At 41.2% G+C, this 23,763-nt stretch overlaps 1 protein-coding gene across 2 annotated transcripts in view; it reads left to right on the top strand.

Moving 5' to 3' along the window:
- CDON (cell adhesion associated, oncogene regulated) overlaps positions 1-23,763 on the top strand; it is a 97,748-nt gene that overhangs the window by 46,408 nt on the left and 27,577 nt on the right. Inside the window, exons 10-16 of one of the 2 annotated variants that reach the window (XM_069565433.1) lie at positions 6,128-6,417; positions 8,130-8,304; positions 11,009-11,137; positions 14,539-14,742; positions 16,810-16,991; positions 17,879-17,984; positions 22,440-22,562. In XM_069565433.1, coding sequence (XP_069421534.1) covers positions 6,128-6,417; positions 8,130-8,304; positions 11,009-11,137; positions 14,539-14,742; positions 16,810-16,991; positions 17,879-17,984; positions 22,440-22,562 — 1,209 coding nt within the window. The remainder of the gene's footprint in view (positions 1-6,127; positions 6,418-8,129; positions 8,305-11,008; positions 11,138-14,538; positions 14,743-16,809; positions 16,992-17,878; positions 17,985-22,439; positions 22,563-23,763) is intronic. The other variant, XM_069565434.1, reaches the window with a different exon arrangement.

Genomic DNA, 23,763 nt, shown 5'->3' with positions numbered 1-23,763 from the left:
TGGGTTTCTTTGATAGTAGGGGATAAAATAAAATATACATTTTTTAGAGATTGTTGAACTTATTAAGTGAAAGTCGCTCAGTCATGTCCAACTCTTTGCAAACCCATGGACTAGAGCCTGCCAGGCTCCTCTGTCCATCGAATTCTCCAAGAAAGAATATTGTAGTGGGTAGCCTATCCCTTCTGCAGGGCATCTTCCCAACCCAGGAATCGAATTGGGGTCTTCTCCATTGCAGGCAGATTCTTTACCAGCTGGGGTACCAGGGAAGCCCAGACTTATTAAGATATACTTCAAACCCAAGTCTCTTGCATCTCCTGCATTGGCAGGGAGATTCTTTACCAGCTGAGCCCCCCAGGAAAGTCCCCATCTATATATTTGCCTCATCCTTCTTCAAAGTTATTTTTCTAACAAGATGTATACTATTCTTTTTATTTTTACTGATGTTGGATGATAATGACTTAATTTGGAGTGCTGGTATTTAGAATATCAATATTATTCAAATTAATTCAGATTTGACTTAATTCACAATCAAATCTAATATCAGTGGGCATTAGAGAAGGTGCCCTACTCATAGGGCTGGTGTGAGAATTCAAGGAGATTATATCTGTAAAGTGCTTAGAACAGTGTCTGGAAGTATTAATAGAAAGCCTTCAATAAATACTAAGTATTGGGTTATAATTATTGCCATCTGATTATTTTTAAATTATAATTATCCCTTGTGCTTCCCTGGTGGCTCAGATGGTAAAGAATTTGCTTGCAAAGCAGGAGACCCAGGTTAGATCCCTGGGTTGGAAAGATCCCCTGGAGGAGGGCATGGCAACCCACTCCAGTGTTCTTCCCTGGAGAATTCCATGGACAGAGGAGCCTGGAGGGCTACAGTCCATGGGGCTGCAAGGAGTCAGACACGACTGAGCAACTAACACTTTGTGGTAGTGTTTAAGGAATGAAGAAATAGTTTCTGATTTTAGTAAACCTTAAAAAATCCATAAGTATAGAAAAGTAGTTAAGTGTTACAAAGATTTACACACACTTAATGGATGTGTATATGTATATATACCTGTGTGTGTTTATGTATCAGTCTGCCAAGCAAAAATAGGAGTGGCTCTGCTCAAAATTGTTAGCTGCAAGATGTATAATGCAGGTACTGCTAGGGTAGAGCATTTGGCTGAAGTGGTTATTTTATGTAAATAAGGGGAAGATGGAGCTATAGACATCCCAGTCATAGCTGTTGGGACAAGTAAGTGGCTAGTTGTCTGAGTGCCTCACTTTACTTACTCATTTATTTACTTTTTAATTTTTTTGGCCATACTGTGTCTTGTGGGATCTTACTTCCCCCACGCAGGGATTGAACTCAAGTCCTCTGCATTGGAAGTGCAGTCTTAACCTCTGCACCATCAGGAAGTCCCCCTAATTGCCTCACTTTAAATATGAGAAATCCAAAGTACTTTGAAGATACTTAATTTGTTTAGATAAGATATTTTTAGATTTTGAAGATCCCCCTCACCCCCAGGATTTTATATCTTGATAAATATCATTTTTTAATGTATAGTAACCCCATGAACCACATCCTGCCCGAGTGGTCCTCCATTGTCCCTTTTACATGCTCTACAATAATTATCAAAATCTAGCTGAGTCTATTAAAGCTCAAAACAGCACATAACAACCCAATTCTTTCCCTGGAAGTCTGAGCCTATTATTAAATTCTAGTGTGCTGACAGCTTTTACTTTGTTTATTGTGAAGAGAGCAGTAAGCAAGATGAATCACTCCCTCACCTTTTTTTCTTCCCAGAGACCTTGGGTTTTTGAGGTTCTGGATGTACAAATATTTGTAGAGTGAGTTGTAACTCTTCAAAACTATAGTGAAAATTGGCCTAGGGTCCTAAATAGTTTGCAGTGGGGTTGCTGGTTTGAGTGGTCACAGTGGGAACCACTTAGGCAGATTTGGTTCTGTTCCCTGTTGACTTGGTTTCAACTCAAGAGTCATTTACTCATAAACATGGCCACTTTCATAGTACTCAGAAAACCAGGGTTTTATCAATTTCTTTTCCAATTCAAAAAACACTCTACCATAAAAAATGCTAGATGTCTCTTTTAGATGACCATTTCAGAGTTGTTTTGAAGATAAAAAGAGTTGTTGTTGTTCAGTTGCTATGTCCAGCTCTTTGCGACTCCATGAACACCAGACTTCCCTGTCTTTCATTGTCTCCTGGAGTTTTTGCAGACTCGTGTCCATTGAGTCAGTGATGCCATCCGACCATCTTATCCTCTGTCGCCCCCCTTTTCTCTTGCCCTCAGTCTTTTCCCAGCATCAGGATCTTTTCCAAAAAGAGCTGCTTTGAAGGTAAATTGAGATCATGAATGTGAAGAACCTTTGGAAAGTACTGTGAAGGCTTTATGCATTGTATCTGGCATCTTGTGAGCGCTCTAATTGTGCTGTTGGGAACAGTAGAAGAAAATTAATTGAATCTCCTTTTCAATAAAAGTTACGGAAAAGTCTCATTGCAGCCCGAATAACACAAGTGGAATTTTGATACTCCTGCAGCAGACACAGGCTGTAACATTGCATTCTTCTCATGCCTCTGTATAAACTGCGGCATGTGGTATTCAAACTCTTCTACAGCCAAATACCACTTCCCAGTGGTGACCTGCCCAGAGGATGCATGAAACACTAATGATAAAAAGGTCCTTCTCCACTACCCTAAGCCACAACTAATTGCCTCCACTTGCTAGAATCCATCTCTGCATGAGCAGGCTCCCAGCCACACCCTTCACATCCAGCCCTCATTCTGACTCACTAAGTAAACACGCCTGTTCCAGGAGCAATATTTGGAAGTTGTCTCAGTGAACTTAATTAATTTTCTTCTATCTTATTTTTCCACTAGCTTCTTGTTTTCTTTGATGGAGAAAGCTTCTGGGACACCTTTTCTCTCTTTTAAACAAACAGAGAACTGACCTCCCACTGTTAGCCCTGTTTTCTGGTTGGTTCTCTATGAAGCTGCAGTCATTCTAAAAATACTCCCACCTTTTACCAGGAATCTGACTTCATTGTGGAAAAGAGACTCTGCTGTTGTTTCCTAGGCTCCCTTCCTCTGCAGAAGTAGGAGACCTTTCGTTGTCTGTATTAATAGCACTTTAGAGGGATGAGGCTGTCAGTTCTTGGGTTTTATTGTGTTGGCAGTTTATTTGTTTTCATAAATTGCTTTCTCATTTTTTCACGGCAGCACCACTGACATTCTTCTGCCAGCTGTTGTCGCTTAATCTCTCAGAACCCAAATTTCTTCATCTGTAAAATGGAAGTATTACTATCTTCCTAAGAATGTTGTTTTGAGAATTAAATGAGATGATGGTTATTGAACGTCTGGCTCCATGCTGAGCACGTAATATGTGCTCTGTAATTCTTTTTGGGTGTAGGCGACCTATTTATTTTTTTCAGCACAAATAAATTATTTTTACCTTCCTCTATGTATTCTGTACACTCTTAGTAGTGAATATTAAGGCGGTTTTTAGATTGGCAGTTTTTAAAAAATTTATTTTTTGAAGGATAGTTGATTTACAGAGCCTTGTTAATTTTTGCTGTACAGCAAAGTGATTTAGTTATCCATATAATACATTTTTCATATTCTTTTCCATTCTGGTTTATTACAGTATGTTGAATATAGTTCCCTGTGCTATACAGGAGGACCTTGTTTATCTATTATATATATAATACTTTGCACCTCGGCTAACACCAAGCGACTAGTCAGTCCCTCCTCCACCCCACTTTCCCTTTGGCAACCGCAAGCCTGTTCTCTGTGTCTGTAGATAAGTTCGTTTGTGTCATATTTTAGATTCTGCATGTAAGTGATATCCTGTGGAATTTGCCTTTTTCTTATTGCGCTTACTATGATATAGACTGGCAATTTCTTAAGCCAACCTTCTATTTTATCCAGAAAAAAAAAAAAAAAAGGAAACAAGTAAATTCTTCCTTTACCTTTGCTAGTCTTGCTTCATTTCCTCCCTCTTGTCTAGGACTTGTCTTCCGAGTATAGTAGAGGTACTTAGTTATCTGTATGTTGTATGCAGTCTGTCCTGTCTGACTCTTTGCAACCCCATGGATGGTAGCCCACCAGGCTCCTCTGTCCTGAAATTCTCCAGGCAAGAATACCGGAGTGGGTGGCCATTCCCTTCTCCAGGGAATCTTCCCTACTCAGGGATCGAACTCAAGTCTCCTGCGTTGCAGGCAGATTCTTTGCCATCTGAGCCACCAGGGAAGCCCAGGTGTTAAGTTGTTCAGCTTTTGCTGTTGTTCAGTTGCTCAGTCATGTCTGACTCTTTGCGACCCCATGGATTGCAGCATGCCAGGCTTCCCTGTCCTTCACCATCTCCTGGAGTTTTCGAAAACTCAAGTGCATTGAGTCGGTGATGCCATCCAACTATCTCATCCTCTGTTCTCGCCTTCTTCTCCTGCCTTCAGTCTTTCCTAGCATCAGGGTCTTTTCTAATGAGTCGGTTCTTTGCGTCAGGTGGCCAGAGTATTGGAGCTTCAGCTTCAACATCGGTCCTTCCAATGAATATTCAGGATTGATTTCCTTTAGGATTGACTGGTTTGATCTTCTTGCTGTCCGAGGGACTCTCGAGAGTCTTCTCCAGTGCCACAGTTCAAAAGCATCACTTCTTCAGCATTCAGCCTTCTTTATGGTCCAACTTTCACATCCATACATGACTACTGGAAAAACCATCTTTGGGGGTAGTTATATCTGATGAACAACTTAACAGGTCCTTTATTATCTTACAGGTCAGTGGGTTAACTGGATAAAGTGGGCCATTCTGTGGGCCTTGCTTGGGGTCTCTTAGACCTTTGTGATCAGAGAGCACCTGGGGCTGGAACAGCTAAAGTGGCTCCACTCACACGTGTGGCATCTTTGTGAGGGCTGGACTCCACCCGCCTGCCCTCCTCTCCCTCCCGCCCCCCTCCATTTCTCTCCCTTTCTCCCTCTGTCCCTTCCCTGGTCACTTCTCTCCATGGCTAGCTGGGACGTCTGTATGTGGTAGAGCTCTGGTAGGGGTGCCAGACCTTCTTAAGGCTTAAGCCTGAAGACCACAGTCTCTCCTGGGCTTGGCATTGGTTACAGCCACTCACGGGTAGCCCAATTCAGCATAGGAGGGGACTGCCCAAGAGTGTTGATACTAAGGGACCTTTGGGGACTAGCTACCCAGTAGGTAATGGTCTAACTCTTGATCTTTTCTTTGCTACTTACGTTATTTTGTTCCCAAGGGAATGCATTACTCATTGTGTTTCATTTACCAATTAGAGTAAAAGTTCATTGTTTGCTAACTTAAAATCTTCAGAGGTTATACTAGCAAGTTGTTGTTGTAAAAGAGGGACTGCTAGCGTAGAGAAGGGGAAAATCGCATCCTTTCACAGCAGAGACCTGGGTTCGATCCCTATGTTGGGAAAATCCCCAGGAGGAGGGAATGGCAACCCACTCCAGTATTGTTGCTTGAAGAATCCCTTGAACAGAATCTGGTGGACTATGGTCCACAGCGTCTCAAAGAGTCAGAAACGACTAAAACAACTTAGCGCTAGTACTAGCTACTAAACTACTGCATTGTAGAACTGCTTTTTCAGAAAATTAATTTGCTCCTTTGTGAGTAGTAGATAGCTACTGGAGATCAAACCAGTCAATCCTAAAAGAAATCAACCCTGAATATTCACTGGAAGGACTGATGCTGAAGCTGAAGCTCCAATATGTTGGCCACCTGATGTGAAGAGCTGACTCCTTGGAAAAGACTCTGGTGCTGGGAAAGATTGAGGGCAGGAGGAGAAGGGGATGACACAGGATGAGATGGTTAGATAGTATCACCGACTAAATAGACATGAACTTGAGCAAACTCCAGGAGATAGTGAAGGAAAGGGAAGCCTGGTGTGCTGCCGTCTGTGGGGTTGCAAAGAGTCAGACATGATTTAGTGACTGAATGACAGCAATAGCAACTGGAGATGAGATGTCTCCACGAATTATAAGTTGAAACGTTGCCTGTTTTAACTACTAGGGCTCAAATTGTGCTAACATTGTGTTAGATGACAGCACAATGTGTGAGTGACCCTGAAATGATGAATTTCTTCAATCTTCTCTTTCTTTCTCTGCAGTTCCTTTTGAGACAGACACCAAAGCAGAAATAGTCACATCTTCTGATCCCACTCAGAATGATAAAGGTGATGATTCAGAAACTGGGTTATTGAGCTCATTTCCGGTGAAAGAACATTCCAGTGCCAAGGAATCATCATCAGAGAAAAACGCTAGTGGCACCTCTGTCCCTGATGCCCCCATCATTCTGAGCCCCCCTCAGACACACACGCCAGATACCTACAGCCTGGTCTGGAGGGCTGGGAAGGACGGCGGGCTGCCCATCAATGCCTATTTCGTGAAGTATCGAAAGGTAATGTCTTCTGGTTTATGATCTTTCTCTTCTCACATCCCCGCATCCTGTGTGTAACACATGCTTGCTGTCTTTCACACTTCTGGAGTGGCAGGAAGCAGAGCAGGAGTATGCCAGGGTGATGGGTTTGGGAGAGAGTCAGCAGTCGTGCTGGGTTCACCAGTCTTATAAAGACAGTAAGAATAAAGTACAGATAACCTCCCCCAGATTGGGATTTTAAGAACCGAGTGACTTGACAGTTGTTTTGTTGACCGTTCCTTGGGGTTTGAGGAATCTTATTTCCCCAACCAGGCATGGAACCCTGGCCCTGGCAGTGAAAGCCCCAAGTCCTAACCACTGGGCTGCCAGGGATTCCTGACCTTTTTAATCAAACATTTTAACCCCTTGGGTGTAAAGCTTTATAAACCGCTTTTTAAAAAGTAATTCCTTCCCTCTGTGAAGTGGCAGAAGACAGTTTATTTAGCAAAGGAGCAATTTCCTATTAGAAACCACTGTTTGAACAAAGTTGTCCATTATCATCTCTGATTAATATTTTCATTTCCAGTTGTCTTCCTAATTGTATTAATATTTTTCATTGTTTGGTTATTTGTTATGGTAAACGTTGGTCTGTCTCAATTGATTTTTCAGATGATATTTTTTATCCACAGGCTTATATTGAAACAAAATGAAAATCCTCCCCTCTTTGTTTAATGAGATTAGTAAATGAAATGGGAGGAGATGTACTCGTATTTAAAATAATTGTCTATATTCAGGATGTTTTGGTATCCATCATTTAATAGGAATATTTTTTTATCCTTTAGGTATTTTTTTAATTGAAGTATAGTATTCACAATGTTAATTACTGCTGTACAGCATAGGGATTCAGTTATTCCTATATATACATTTTAAAAAAATATTCCTTTCCGTTATAGTTTATCATTGGATATTGAATATCTAGTTCTCTGTACTGTATAGTAAGACCTTGTTTTTCCATTCTATGTATAAAAGCTTACATCTGCTGTTCCAGCCTCCCACTCCATTTCTCCCCCTACAGTAATATTTTTAATATCTGGAAAAATTAACATAATGATACTTGGAAGTTTATTCACTGTTTTTAACTTGATGATTCTAGATGAAGGAAGTTTCACTGGTAATCCTGTCCACATGGAAACTTCCATGAATGTTGGCTCTTGGTTTTATTAATGAAGGCATAACAGATTGGATCTCTTTTTCTTTCCTTCAACTCAATAAACAGTATGAAAAAATGAAGCAAGACTGTTAGAAATATATAATGCATAATTGCATAATTTATACAGATGTGAACATGAACTGTGATTTATCAGGTATTGTGTATATTATATATTATCATTAATACATATTATTGTTTACTTATTTAATTCTCCCATTAGTTCAGTAAGAAAGGAGCAATGTTTCCATTACCAGGAAAGGAAATGACTGGGTAATCAAGTAACTTCCTTGAGGCCATAAGTTAGTGGCACCTGATGAGCAGTAGACTTTTTCAAAAACAGTGAGAATCCCAAACTTCTCACTACAGGTCACCTTATAGTTCTTAATTGGAAGAGGCACTGTGTCTCTTTCACTTTTGATGGTGCATCGCTTCCCCAGATTCATTTTGGAATTGAAGGACTTCTAATTTTTATCCAATTGAAATGGAAAGGTTTTTCTGCCCTATGTCTCCGTTTTTGAAAAATGCCTTGTTTTCGCTTGGGTAGCTGGAGGATGGTGTTGGTGTCGTGGGAAGCTGGCACACAGTTCGAGTCCCAGGAAGTGAGAATGAGCTCCATTTAACGGAACTGGAGCCATCGAGTCTCTATGAAGTTTTGATGGTGGCGAGGAGTGCCGCCGGGGAAGGACAGCCTGCCATGCTCACCTTCCGAACCAGCAAAGGTGAGTATAATCTTCCTTAAGAGGAGGGAGTTGGCTGTATTGATGTCACTTTTTAATAGTGTCATTTGGGGGTAGCAAAGTTTCTTATATATAAATTTAGTAAAGAAACCTATTATAGTACCTCTTGGGGCCACATTTAGATGGTTGTATTCTCCTAGTTGGGTTTGATCCCTGGGTTGGGAAGATCCCCTGGAGAAGGAAATGGCAACCCACTCCAGTATTCTTGCCTGGAGAATCCCATGGACAGAGGAGCTTGGTGGGCTACAGTCCACGGGTCGCAAAGAGTCGGACACGACTGAGCGGCTTCACTTTCACTTTCATTCTTCTAGCCCATCTAGCATTTCACAGGTATTTTTGAGAGCTTATGATAGGTAAGGCATTAGGGTAAGGGACACAGGGAAAACGAGGATAATCAAGAGAAGATCCATCCTGACAGAGCTTCTACTTTGCTAAAAAAGGTAAGACATATACATAAATGCCAACTCAAGGCAAAATTTCAGTTCAGCTAGTATTTACTGAATGACTTCTCAGTGCCAGGTGGTAAACAAAATAGATAGTACTCCTTTGCTGTCATGGAGCTTGCATTCTGGTTGGGAGAAGTTTACACATAAGTTATCAGGACATTAGTAGGTATTGAGTGTTAACAAGAGAAATAAATTAAGGATGGGTGTAGCATGGGCTTCTCAGGTGGTGCTAGTGGTAAGGAATCCACCTGCTAATGCAGGAGACCTAAGAGCCGTGGGTTTGATCCCTGAGTCAGGAAGACCCCCTGGAGAAGCTCACTCCAGTGTTCTTGCTTGGAGAATCCCATGGACAGAGGAGCCTGGTGGGCTGCAGTCCATAGGGTCACAAAGAGTCGGACACGACTGAAACGACTTAGCACGCAAGCACATGGGGTAGTAGCAGTTGTCACAGTTTGAACAGGTGGCCAGAAAACTGAGCAGTTGACAGCAGGGCAGAACTTTAAGGAGCTGTATGGAAACCCATGTGAGTATCTGGGGCTAGAATATCCCCATAGAGAGGATAGCAAACGGATGTGCTTGGTGTTTCCAAGGAGCACCGAGGGGCCGCAGTGATGGGAGTAAAGTAAGTGGGGAGGGGAGAATACTCAGGGAGATGGATGATCATCAGCACATTGTCCAACCTGCAGGGACACCCACTTCAACCCTGAGTGAACTGGGAGCATTGGAGAGTTTTGAGCAGAGTTGTGACGCTGCCTCTTGTGTGTTTCAATGCTGGCTATAGGGCCATGCTGACTGTAGGGTAAGGATAGATTGGAGGAGGGCAAAGGAATAGGGAGGGACCAGATCTGACATGGTCTAGGCAAGACAAGATGCAGAGGACAGTCTTCTGTGGGGCAGCTTGTGAGGGTGGTGCTGGTGGTTTAGTCGCTCAGTCATGTCCAATTCTTGAGACCCCCATGGACTGTAAGCCTGCCAGGCTCCTCTGTTCATGGGATTCTCCAGGCAAGAATACTGGATTGGGTTGCCATGCCCTCCCTCCAGGGGATCTTCCTGACCCAGTAATTGAACCCGGCTCTCCTGCATTGCAGGCAGATTCTTGACCGACTGAGCTACAAGGGGAGCCCACCCAGTTTGTGAGGGTAGCTTGATTGGAAAGATGCCATTTCAGGGCGTCACTGGTGGCTCAGTGTAAAGAATCCATCTGCCAGTGCAAGAGACACGAGTTCAGTCCCCGATTGGGAAGATCCCATATGCTTCGGAGCAACTAAACCCATGCACCGCAACTGGTGAACCTGTGCTCCAGAGCCCGGGAGCTGCAATTACGGAGGCCACACACCGCAGCTCCTGAGGCCTGTGTGCCCTGGAGCCCATGAACAAGAGAAGTCAAGTCACCACACCTACAGAGTAGCCCCTACTCGCCACACTAGAGAGAAGCCTGCACAGCAGCAAAGACCCAGCACTGCCGTAAAGAAATTAATAAAACAAGCAGTTTCAAAAAGATGCCATCGCAGGTTGGCCGTAAGTGAACAGAAAGACTTCAATGAGCAGAGACGGGAATTGGATACAAGAGGTTTTGGTGTGGCACAGTGTTGGCAAGGAGTTCTGATGATTGGAAAGAAATTGTCTATTGACTTTTGAAAAAGATCCTTTTATTTAATGACTGTGTCTGGACAGAAAAATAGTGATTATTTCTTATTTGAAATGTATTTTGAGTTATTACCCATAATTAGTCCTTAGTTGTTTATACTGTCTGGCCTGCAAATACTGAATAATGAGCATGTATTTCATTTCTAAAATAATCACTCAATTTCATTTTTTGCCCCTTGAAATTTTAAAACAGCATGACAGCTTTCACATGAAGAAACTTAACCGAAGCTCTTAAATAATGAATTTTCTGCATCAGAATTAAGAAATATGTACAGTAAAAATAAAAGTGGGTGAATAGTTTGAAAACCTTTAGTCATTTGGCTTTTTCATTTGTGTCACTTTTTATGTGTGTAGATTAAAGCTATCCTGGTGAAGAGAGACACATTTTTGTTATATAGGTACTAGGAAAAGACAAAGTACCTTTTCAAGTTAATTCCTTATATTAGCTAAGTAATTACAATGTAGATTTTAAATTTAGACACTGTAACAGATAAGTTCATATATTTATATGCCAGTTGAGTTTCATAGTATCTTTTCTTACTTACCCAGAGAAGTTTATTTGTATTATATTATGTTATATTATACCTTTCTAGAGAAAACAGCATCATCCAAAAATACCCAGGCCTCCTCTCCACCCGTGGGCATCCCTAAGCGCCCTGTTGTTTCAGAGGCTGCAGACAACTTCGGAGTGGTACTCACAGATGCCTCTAGGCATAGTGGAGGTAAAGAGAAGATTCTTCACTTATTCATTCTATTTGTTTCCAAATGTAACCTGTTTCAGGTTATTAGGGGGTGGAGTGGGACAGGATATTTGTTATTCAAATTATATCCTACCATATAACTCTTTTAGGTTTTATTTCAACCATTCTAAAATGTCTTGAATTTGAAATCTTGAATACCCAGTACCATGATTGATATTCAAAGTAATAAACTCAGATTTCAAATGTTATGATACTAAGTTTTTATAACTCACAAAAAGGATTTTTCTGTCTCCTCTCTGGCATGGGAACCAAATTTACATTGGAACCCTGAACATCTGACTTGGGTTTTTTTTTTAATGATTTGTCAAAATATGTCACGGTACCTATAGTATGACTTAGTTTTTTATTGAATGAGTCGCTCTCAGCTTTATTGTTGTGTCATGTTGATCTTAGAGTGTTTAGATGTCATAGCAATAAGATTTTTAAAAGACTTCTTTTTAGTATTTAATCATACATGAATTCTCCCGTTACAACATAATGTGCTTTTTGTGATCTAGGGAAGGCTTAACATTTTATTTCTGAGCTCTAAGAATTTTCAAGCTTCTCTTCCCTATTTTTATAGTCTTCCATGAGTTGGTCTCAGACAGAAGCAAGTCATAACATTTGAACGCCTCTGTGGAATGCCTCTGTATCTTCAGTATCATGAGCTGCTTTTTCTTGAGTCCTTTCGCCTCTGAGATCAGAAGAACTAAAACCTCATGAACTAGCACGCAGTACTAAATGCTGGAGCAGCAGAGATCAAATGAGTCTTGCCCTTGGAGAGGCTTACAGCATAGGAGGTGATGCAGACAACTAAACCAGTACCAATATAGCAGGGAAGATAGACGGATCAACCAGCAACGATGGTTTTGATTCTACTTTGGAATCAAACATTTCACAAGAGATTTATCTAAATCACTTACTTGATAGGAATGAGGCCCAGTGGCTGGCGATAAGAGGTGTTCCCTAAGCTAAGCTTCGAAGGCAAGAATGTTATAGCTGAATGGAGAAACAGGAGAAACAGTTCTGGGAGAGACCTCTCATGCAGAGACAGATGAAGGACATGTTCTCTTTCATTTAGAGATTCAGAGATTTTATTTAGTGCTGTGGGGAATCATGCTCCAGTGGGGGAGGAAAGCAGTTGCCTTGTTTGATGTCCTTAAAGATTCAGTCTTCCCTAAAAGCTGTGAAGAAGCCTGAAGGATTTTAGAGATGGGACGGGGGAGTGGCATCAGATGAGGCTTGGAAATACAGACAGTGACACTGTGGATGGAGAAGGACACAGACAAGAGATGAAGGGAACTGAATCCTCACTGAACGGAAGTGAGAAATACGGTGACTTGGGCAACTTGAACCATTTACCAAGATAGGTGATAAGAATTTGTTGCTGAAGGTTATGGATTCTGTGCTGGCAATCATGAGTTTGGTGTTATCCAAGCAGAGATAACCATAAAGAAAGGATTTATTTAATCTTCACAATAACCCTGTGAGGAAGGGAGCATCAGCATATTACAAATCGGGAAACTGGGACTCAAGGGGGTTATGGAACTTGCCTAAGATCACCCAGAGAGTGGTGGAACTGCTATCCACAGTCAGATACTTAGACTCCAAGAGCAGTACTCTTTATCTCCTTTCACATGCTGTTTCTTTTAGGTATTGATGGTATTCTTCTCTTTAGGGACTTTCCCCTAATAATGTTCTTTTTCTGCTTGGTCTGTGGTATTCTTTATGAGCTTTAACCTCATGTGAATCAACAAAGGAAGTTGTTATCTTCGTATTAAAAGAGAAATTCACTAACTTCTATTCATTCTGTTTCCATTGCTTTCTAACTTGAAAGGAATACAGTAAGTATCATGCCAAGTTGCCTGCTTTGAATGTCTTAATCTTTTCATCCATTAAACAATTTGTTTTCAAAATGCCACAAATTCCTTCATACAGGCACCATATGCAACGTTATTTTGTTATGTGTTTGTATTCAGATTGAAGAGATGTTGAGACAGAGGGGTGTTGGTGGAGGCCAGACCCAGGCTAGACAGAGACAGGGCTTCCTGAGTAATTCACTGAAGTAATGTAACTGTGGGGGCTTCCCTGGTGGCTCAGCAAAAAAGAATCCACCTTCTGATGCAGGAGATATGGGTTTGATCTCTGGGTTGGGAAGATCCCCTGAAGAAGGAAATGGCAACCCATTCCAGTATCCTTCCCTGGGAAATCCCACGCACAGAGGAGCCTGGCAGGCTATAGTCCTTGGGGTTGCAGAGAGTCAGACATGACTTAGCAACTAAAACAGCAACAGTGGAACCCTGGTCCAGAGCTGGTCCTCCTTGTTCTAGCTCTAGAAACATGACAGTTAGCGTGTGGAAGGGCAGTCGGTCTTGATAACCAGCTCATTCTGGAAAAGCTCACAGGTGATTGCTGTAAAGTGGGTGGCAGTTCACGACTTCCGAACTGTCGTACAGCCCAGGTTGTTTCTGTCAGCACCCTTCTCTGTAGGGACCAGATGGGAAGCCAGTTATAACCACCAGATTGCTTGGCCAGCAGTTAGGGGCACGTGTTGGCTACACAGTTTGAGTGGCTGATGAACTTACTCCTGAAGTTTCCTCCTGCTATAGAATCGAGACAGTCTCGTCTGTGGGCTGGGACATCCCTCTTCTTGGCCATGCTAACCGAGAGCTGCCAGGTGTTGGGTTCACGTGGATGATCACGTGGATCATGTTTCCTGAAAACACTTGTCTTTATTTAACTGTGAATCTGTCTTCCCGCTTTCATCCTGAGCAGTGGTTCTCCCTTCCCGTTTTTATCAGTATTGATTTTACTGTTTCAGTTTATCTCTATCTACTGCTTGCAGTCTGTTTTTTGGATTAGCATTCCTGTAGCCTTGAAGTGTGTTAAGATACTTAACATAAGAATAATAGCTACATTGCTGATTATTGACAGGCTGTGATCATAAGAGGTAATAAACAGAACAATCTATAGACTGTTGGCTGAATGTTTTCTATAGCTCGGTTGGATAAAGAAAACCATTTAAATAACACATCATTTTGAAAATTTATTGTAAATTATTACCACAGTCAGACTTGAAGCACCAAATAATAATTACGTATATTGTTTTAGCATGCCTCAGTGGTCATACTCATTAACTTTCAGACTTTCAGAGATACTTATCAAGTTTATAAATTATCTCACTTTTCCTGCTGCTTCCTCTATTTCATTGCACATTGACTTTTCAGAGGACAGAAAGAAAGTCATAATGTTATTAACTCTGGGAAGAGTTTTGGTGAAGAGCCTTTAATAAAGTGATGTTTGAGATTTATCCCTTTCAGTTCATTTGAGTAATTCTTGTCTCTGATGCTGAGGGTTATCGAAATGAATGTTTCCATTTTCAGTCCCAGAGGCGCCTGATCGGCCTACTATCTCCACTGCGTCAGAGACGTCTGTCTATGTCACGTGGATTCCTCGGGCGAACGGGGGCTCTCCAATCACTGCCTTCAAGGTCGAATATAAACGGATGAGGACTAGTGATTGGCTGGTGGCAGCTGAAGACATCCCTCCTTCTAAACTTTCTGTGGAAGTTCGTAGTTTAGAGCCAGGTAGTAATATTCAAACATTTTGTTTTAGGCTAGCAATGCTGACTTTAGATGCATATTTGTCTTTTTTTTTTTTTTTGACCATGCCTACTGCATGCAGGATATTAGTTTCCTGACCAGGGATCCAATCTGTGTCCCCTGCACTGGGAAGTCTTAACCATTGGACCACCAGGGAAATCCCTAAATACATATTTGTAATAATCATATATTCTTCTAATTGTTAAAGTAATGTGAGCTTATTGTATAAAAAGCAACATTGTATTTGAAAGCAAAATATAAGAAGAGAATAGTCACCCCAAACCCGCACATCTAGAGATAACCATTGATTATATTATGTTGTATTTCTTCCTAGTCTTTTTTCCTCTCTAATATAAACTGGAATCACGCCATAAATATTGTCTTGTGACCCCCCCTTTTCCTATGTTATAGCATAATTAACAATTCTTCAGAACTCAGTGTTTAATAACTGTGTATGTACGGTGGAAGTATACCATGATTGACTTAACCTAGTCTGTATTTCTGGGCTTTAGACTATTTCTAACAGCAAATGAATGAAAGTAGGGTTGTGGTGACATCTTTGTGTGTGGTTATGCGTATGTATTCTGCTATGAATGAATGTTTTAAGAGGAAGATTGCTTGTTATTTGACTACAATTGATCTGATGATGCCTCTTAGCATGGTTAAACCCACTGCTTTGTTTTACGAATATGAGACAACATTCAGCACCTCTTTGTTCTGTTCAGTTTTGTTTCAGCAGCAGGGGAGCTTCTCCAGACCCCCTCTGTGCTTAGTTGCTCAGTTGTGCCTGACTGTTTGTGATCCCATGGGCTGTAGCCCACCAGGCTGCTTTGTCCATGGGGATTCTCCAGGCTAGAACACTGGAGTGGGTTGCCATGCCCTCCTCCAGGGCATCTTCCCAACCCAGGGATCAAACACAGGTCTCCTGCATTGCAGGCAGATTCTTTACCGCCTGAACCACCAGGGAAGCCCATCCAGGCCCCCTAATATATGAAACAACCCATAAAAGAGAAAAGCACTAATCACAAATCAACTTTCTTTACTTCTGCTTGTTTGGGTTTCATGAATGTTTTTGTTGATGGACTTTTAAAATGTACTTTAGCAGCAAAAACCCATGTTTGTCTGACAGGTGACAGGAGGAGCTCAGGAATATGTAGGAACAGTTGGGAGAAGGTGGCTGTTTTAAATATGGGCAAAACTAAGTAACATTTTCTAGATAGAAAAGACTGTTCTCAGAAGCTCAGGGGTTATTTTTGAGCTTTTGGGAAACTTGCTTTAGGGGTCTAATTTATTCTTTACATTCAGATTTTCAGAAACTCACAATCCTTAGAGTTTTTTTTTTTTTAAGTTCTTAATATCTAAGCCAAACAAATACCTTCTGTTGTAGCTTAAATCTGATCTTTCTTATCCTCTTATTAGAGGGAGCAGAGTGACATCTGTGATCAGCCACACAGTGCCTCTTCATAGCTGTATTCCCTGTGTTAAACTTCGCTTCACTTGTTTCTTTCAAAGTGAAAAAAAACCCTATTGGGATGGCCACAAAGTTCATTTGGATTTTTCCTATGTTCTTATAGAAAAACCCAAACAAATATTCTGGCCAACCCAATAGTTTCAGCAACCCACTCCAGTATTCTTGCCGGGAAATCCCATGGACAGAGGAGCCTGGCGGGCTGCAGTCCATGGGGCTGCAAAGACTGGGACACAACTTAGTGACTAAACACCACCATCATCACCACCAGCTAGTCCTGTATTTGATGGGTCTGACTTTAGAACAGGATGTTGAAAGAGAAATGTGCTCTTTCCTCTTCTCTCCTTGCTTCCTTCCATGAGGAACAGCATCTGTCTCTCCCAGGGACCCCCAGTAAGGTACTGGAATCTTGAACACACGTAATGAACACATGTAATACCAGCCGAGTGGCAAGTGGGTTGAAATATATTCACTATCTAGGCTTTAGAGCATGTCATTGTTATTGCAGAGAGATGCTTAAGTACAATTGTTGTATTTTGAATATTGTCCCTTAAATTCTGTTTTTCTTTTCCCTCCCTTGAAAGGTTCAACATACAAATTTAGGGTCATTGCTATCAACCATTATGGTGAGAGTTTTCGGAGTTCAGCTTCTCGTCCGTATCAGGTGGCTGGGTTCCCCAATCGCTTTTCTAACCGTCCAATAACTGGACCTCACATCGCATACACAGAAGCTGTCAGTGATACTCAGATCATGCTAAAGTGGACGGTAAGTAAAACATCTTCTCTAATGACAAAAGTTTCTGATGTGGCCATGTTAATTTAATATCAGGACATGATACTATGAATGGGAAATTTTTGAACTTTTAAGTAAGAGGAAATTGAGGGACACAAATTTGTGTAAGAGCATATATTATAAGAGGGGCAGGTTTTGTTTTGTTTTAGTTTTTATTTTATAATGGAGCATAACAGATTAGAGCTTCCCAGGTGGCGCTCTAGTGGTAAAGAGCCCACCTGCCAAAGCAAGAGATGCCAAAGCAGGAGACATAAGAGACGCGGGTTCAATCCCTGGGTTGGGAAGATCCGCTGGAGGAGGGTATGGCAACTCACTCCAATATTCTTGCCTGGAGAATCCCATGGACAGAGGAGCCTGGTGGGCTACAGTCCATGGGGTTGAACAGAGTCAGACACGACTGAACTGAAGCACCTTAGCACACACACACTCATAGCTGATCAACAGTGTGATAGTTTCAGATGCATAGCAGAGGGACTCAGCTGTACATACACACATATCCATTCTTCCCCCCAATTCCCCTCCCATCCAGGCTCAGGGGGCAGGGCTAAAAATAAAATGATTGTCTCTTCAGCTCTCATCCAAGTATTAACATAATCACCATTTCATGTGTTCTTGGTTTTGAGCCCAATGTACTTTTTTGTCTTTGAGCCTAGTGAGACATAGGGCTTTATTTTTGTTTAGCCCTGCAGTAAGCTAAAATGCTCTCAACACCTTTGAATACCTTTAAATTAAACTTTAAATGGCTATCAAGGACTTCTATAAAATGAAGCTCAAAAAATACTGCCACACAAATAAATCTTAATGGATGGAAAAGTTACTTTTATTTTTGTCTTTGACAAATCTTTGCTTCTCTTTTCTAGTACATCCCATCGAGTAACAATAACACTCCCATCCAGGGATTTTATATCTATTACCGGCCAACGGATAGTGACAATGACAGTGATTACAAGAGGGATATTGTAGAAGGTAAGTGTCGTGGACAAGCTAGAGTCTTAATAAGAGAGTTTTGGAGGAGAGGGTTTATAAATATTATAAAAACCATCCCAGGGTAAAATAGAGTAAAAAATGAAATGGTGTATAGACCCCTACTTTGAATTTTTTCCAAAGAAAGTTAATTTGTCCGATTTAATACAGTGGACCCTTGAAGAGTGAGGGGTTGGTGGCTCAGTATGTAAAGAATCTGCCTGCAATGCAGGAGCTGCAGGAGACGGGTTTGATCCTTGGGTTAGGAAGATCCCCTGGAAGAAGGCATGGCAGCCCACTCCAGTATTCTTGCCGAGAAAATCCTATGCACAGAGGAGCCTGGCAGGCTACAGTCCATAGGATCACAAAGAGTCAGGCACAGCTGACAAGATTTTGCAAGTATGCATCCTAGTTCAGTTTTGCGTGTGTGTGTGTGTATGACATTATTTGCTTAACATTTGCTTTTCCCACTAAATGTTACTCTCCTCGTGGCAGAGGGCCTTCTTTCCCATGGCTGTATCCTAAGCCCTACACTGTTGAGTTGTTCGGTATTTATTGAGTGAATGAATGGGTGAATGCTCAGAGTCCAGAACAGAATACTGGAGTGTCTAGGGTGATCAGGTTGGAGAAAAGGCATCTATGATAGCCAGCAGCAGAATAGCCGTCTTCAAGGTTCTGTTTTTTCTTAATTTATTATCTTGGCTGCTCTGGGTCCTCATTGCTGGGCTTGGGCTTCCTCCGGTTGCCGCGAGCTGGGGCTGCTCTCCAGTTGAGCCGGGCGGGCCTCTCGCTACGGTGGCTTCTCCTCTTGCAGGGTACAGGCCCTCGGTGCTTATGGGCTTAGTAGTTGCGGTGCTGTGCTTAGTTGCTTCACAGCATGTGGAATCTTCTTGGGTGAGGGATCAATCCCGTGTCTGCTGCATTGGCAGGCAGATTCCTAACCACTAGACCACCAGGAAAGTCCTGTCTTCAAGTATTTAAGGACTAGAATGTGGAAGAGGTACTCAGTCTGTTGGGGGAGGGCAGCTAGAAGGAAATCACATGAGGAAGAACCCTTTCATACCATATTTCTCTAACATGGGTTCCCTCACAAAATAAAAAACTCCCTAATTTAGGAGTGTTCAGTAGAAGCTGGATACCTGTTTCTCAGTGGTAAGTTGCAACAGATTCTTGCTTTGGGCGGAAGGCTTCTTCTGAGGTCTTTTTTTCACTCTAAGATTCTTTTTTTTTTTTCGAAGTATTAATCTCCTAATGAATCATCTCACAAAATTGTCCCAAGCCAAGGTGACTTTCTTCTGACTTTTCCACACCCAATAGTTTTTTGTCGTAAGTAATCTTATAATAAGTTACTTTTAATAGGTGGTACCATGTTTCTTTAAATACTGTGGTTTTCTTTTTACTGTTCATCCATTACTTTTGTGATGTGATGAAAAATTTGTTATCTAAGTTTTCATTCCTGGCACAGAGAAGGTGCTCCCTAAATATTTTTTGAATGGAAGAGTGATTGTTTCTCTTTTCTTAATCTGGAAAAGTAGGAAAGAAATGAGTTCCCCAAACCTGCCTTCTTCATAAGGAGTTGGGGAAGAGTGGAAAGATCATTGTTAGTGGCAAAAAAGGTTCAGTGAAGTCAGGATGGTAGCTTCCTGGAGGTGGCAGTGGCTGGAGGGAGCATGAGGGGACCGTGGGGGGCCAGGAACACTTGCTTCACCTGGGTGCTGGTCCCACGACTGCGGTCTGTGTGTGAACATTCATCTCTACGGTGATGGATACTTTTTCATATGCATGTTCATGAAAGGAAATAACATCGTTAGTGACCGATCCACACTGTAGTCCTGGCTCACTCTTCATTTTCGTTTTGTCTGGGTTAGGCAGGTGGAGCTGTCTGGTTTTTAGTTTTAAACTCTTTTGAGAGAGGTTACACTTTCGTTAGGAGGTCGTTCTAAACAAGGCAAATATAAACAAAACAAACGTCCCTCTCTGTCTCTGTCAGTATCACTCCCTCCCCTCCTCTTCCCGGTTCAACTCTAGAAATCCGCTGAGAAACACTTCTCTAGCTAAATCTTTGAACATTTGCAGACTTGACTGTTGCGCCTGTGGAGTGTGGAGCAGGGAAATTCCTCTAAAGGAGTTTTTGTTTGTATTACTAGCATCTGTACATGTGAGCTCTGCCTTGTGGTTCACAGGGAACTTGTTTATGAACGTAATAGAGCAGTTAGCTGCTTAAGTGGGCTTCACTGTGCTATGTAATTTGCTTATTCCTTATTTTCAAGTTTATGCACTTGAAATTCTTTTTGTGGCAGTTGGAAACTATTGGCTTGCTCTCCCGAGCTGAGAAACAGAAAGTATTTATCCTTTATATGTAAAGTTTTCTTTAAAGTTAGATTACTTAACGTATATCAACTCAAAATTGTTTTAAGCTTTGAAATGCAATTACATTGTTAAAGAATACAGTAAGAGAAGAGCGATTATACTGGTACCCTACCTTTTGAATTAAGTTCCACATTTAGATAAGCTGTAAACGTTTTGAACATACCAGTGTTTTTTTGTGATGCTTATTTTAATCTTGTACATTAATTGAGTTCCAAGAAAATCAGAGTATGTCATCCTGATCTTTAAGCCTGTGCTTTCATTTTTTACCTTTTCTAAAACATTCTTGGTGAAAAAAACTGCTTGCTGAGCAAACAGCATCCTGGTTGGTTGATTATAAACCTAATAATACACTTAGGTGTCTTATTTGTCAGTGACCTATAAAACCTTTCCGGTGATATTTCCTATAATTGGAATAATTTCAATAACAATGGGATATTATTCTAATAAGATATGTGTTAGTTCATTTTCCTCTTACTAGTAACTTATCAGAAGCTTAGTTTAATTCCATTTTTACTAGTGCTATGAAAGGAAAACTTCAAATCTAGTGCAATAATTATTCAAGTGAATGTTGATAAGTGAGTGGGGAGCTGGGCCAGGAAAGAACTAAAGGTAGAGAAAAAAGTGGAAGTCTTTTAGCAAAGTTTTTGGAATTTAAAAATAGATCTGTTCCTATCTCAAGTAGATTTTGAGTCAAGTTTCTTCTTTACACTTATAAATGGGGGCCTACTCACAAGTGGGGAACTCACAAGAATTCCTCACTTGTGAGTTTTTCCTAGTCCTCCGATCCTAAAGTAAGCAGATTCTCTTCCTTATAAAATATGGGACTTGTAAAATATGAATGAGGGGCTTTGTATTGGTGGCCTGGAAAGGGGTATGTTTCTGGGTTGAGATGTTTTTTGTCTGTGTTGAATCAGGAAGAATCCCGGAGCCATTGGTTCTGTCAGCCAAGTCGATTTGACTTGTGTGGATGGTTTTGTTTCATTTATTTTTTTTCTTCTCTCACTTTAATTGACTCTTAAATCAGTTGGTGGTATAGTTGAGTTTCTAAGAAACAGTGAAAACAGTTTGAAGAGGTATTTTCTAAGAAGGATTAAAGGCTTGAAGAGTTCATTGAGTCTGGCAGACGTGTCCCTATTTATTAAAGTTTGTCACAGGTCCACGGAAGTAAAAACAGAGAGTGATTTATATTGAAGTTGCTCACTTTAGAAGTGTTTCTAAATGAAATGCTGGCTGTGTGCCACGGATCACAGCCTCATTCTTTACTTGTGTGGTTTGGAGACCCGGATTCAAAAGGAAAGAAATGGCAGGAGCAGTAGCCAAGAGCTTCCCAGAGTAGATTTTGCTCTCTGAGCATTCATTTATACGTTGGAGGGCTTCCCTGATGGCTCAGGGGTAAAGAATCTGCCTGCAATGCAGGAGACACAGAGACACGGGTTCCATGCCTGGGTCAGAGAGATGCCCTGGAGAAAGCAATGGCAACCCACTCCAGTATTCTTGCTAGGAGAAGTCCATGGACCCAGGAGCCTGGCAGGCTACAGTCCACGGGGTCACAGAAAGTCAGACACGACTGAGCACGCACACACGCATTGTGTCCCATTAGAGTGGAACTGAGAGTTTTGCTGAGGTCTGTTTTGTAATGGTCACTTGTTCTGGGTAAGACATTGTTTTCTGACCTCATACGTGGCATTGCTTTCTGGTGGATGAACAGAGTGGGTTGACTTGCTCGCTGAAGTATGGGATCAAAGGACTTGAGGGTTTTCTTTTAACTTATGCATAAAATTAATATGTATTTTATGAAAGACTTCCTGCCAATTACTTGTAATGAAACAAAGTCTGAATCCCCATAGACAGGTTTAGCTTTAATTCAATTTCTTGCTTCTCTTTACCATTTCTTTTCATACCATGCAGTGGAAATGCTGTTCATCTGTTGCGTATTGCTAAAAATATAAGGACATTTTTATTGCTCAAACTGACTGTATGGTGATGGCTCCTGCTCCAACTTCATTTTGAAATTACTAAATAATTTTATTGACTCTGTTGTTTAGGTTGTGGGGTATTTAAAGCTTGTCTTCTATTTTTCCTTTCTAGGTTCAAAGCAGTGGCACATGATCGGCCACCTGCAGCCAGAAACCTCCTATGATATTAAAATGCAGTGCTTCAACGAAGGAGGAGAGAGCGAGTTCAGTAACGTGATGATCTGTGAAACGAAAGGTAGGAAGGGGTGAGAATTAGTAGTTCTTCCCTGCACAGAGCTAGGATTTTGAACTCTGGATTCCTTCTGACTATCGATGTGTTTCCAAAGATACTTCGGACTGTTTTCTAAGTACATCCACTTAGACTGTCTCAACAGTCTAGCCTTATGTCAGCTGGAGCAGCAATCCCCAACTTCATTGGCACCAAGTGCTGGTTTTATGGAAGACAGTTTCCCATGGACCAGGGAGGTGAGCAGGTGGTTTGGAATGATTCAGGTGCATTACATCTATTGTGCACTTTATTTCTGTTATTATTATATCTGCTCCGCCTCAGATCGTCAGGCATTAGATCCTGGAGGTTGAGGACCCCTGGGCTAGAAAACTTGCCTTAAAAGTAGTTTAGATAAGTATACCTTGTAAATTTCTACATGCCTCTGGGTAGGTCACTTCCCTTTTTCTTTTTGGTCCTCCATGAAGGAATAGAAATATTTGCTGACTAATTTCTGAGATTGCTGAGAGAGTTAGAATGCTTCCCAAAAAAGTTAAAGAGAAGGCGCTGCTTATGTTTAAAGTGGTTTTTGAATGACAGATATGTATACTACCTACCTGTTCAGTTAAGCGTGGTAATTAAGTTCAGAATTAGTTGATAAGTCTAAAATAAGATTTCAACTGCTTGCAGACATAGATTAGCTGTAAAATATTGCAAGTGTTGAAAACAGAAGATGCCACACTTGAGTAACAGAAGCAGCTGAAGTGGAAACTGAGGCTCAGAAAGGTTGAATTCATATGCCAAGACTCAGCTTCATCGTTTAATTCTGAATCATGTCTTTCTGCTTCAAAACCCACATGTTAAATTCACGTTTAAACGTTTATACACACAGACCTGTAGACTAACCTTGAATTTCATTTGTTTAGCAATATATTTGAGTACCTTTTTGTGCTGGACACTAACATATTAATGAACATTTCTTACTTGTCTCCAGATGCTGTGAAACTCAGAACACAATTACATAAAAATGAAATTTCTTGTCTCTGCTCCCAAGACTTTTAAGAATCTAGCCAGGCAGAACATAAAACACAGACAACAATGTAATAACTGTATTGTTTTTAATAGTCTTATAGTATACATCATTAATCGACTCTGCTGGGGAATCAAAGGTTCCAGCTATAGACTTTCAGATCAGAGAAAAACAAAAACCTTCTTTAAAATGTTAATTGGC

Source organism: Ovis canadensis, chromosome 21, assembly GCF_042477335.2.
Source record: "Ovis canadensis isolate MfBH-ARS-UI-01 breed Bighorn chromosome 21, ARS-UI_OviCan_v2, whole genome shotgun sequence".
NCBI classification, from domain to species: Eukaryota; Metazoa; Chordata; class Mammalia; order Artiodactyla; family Bovidae; genus Ovis; species Ovis canadensis.
The sequence above is the reverse complement of the archived record's forward strand: the minus strand, read 5'-3'. Positions and strand labels throughout refer to the sequence as shown.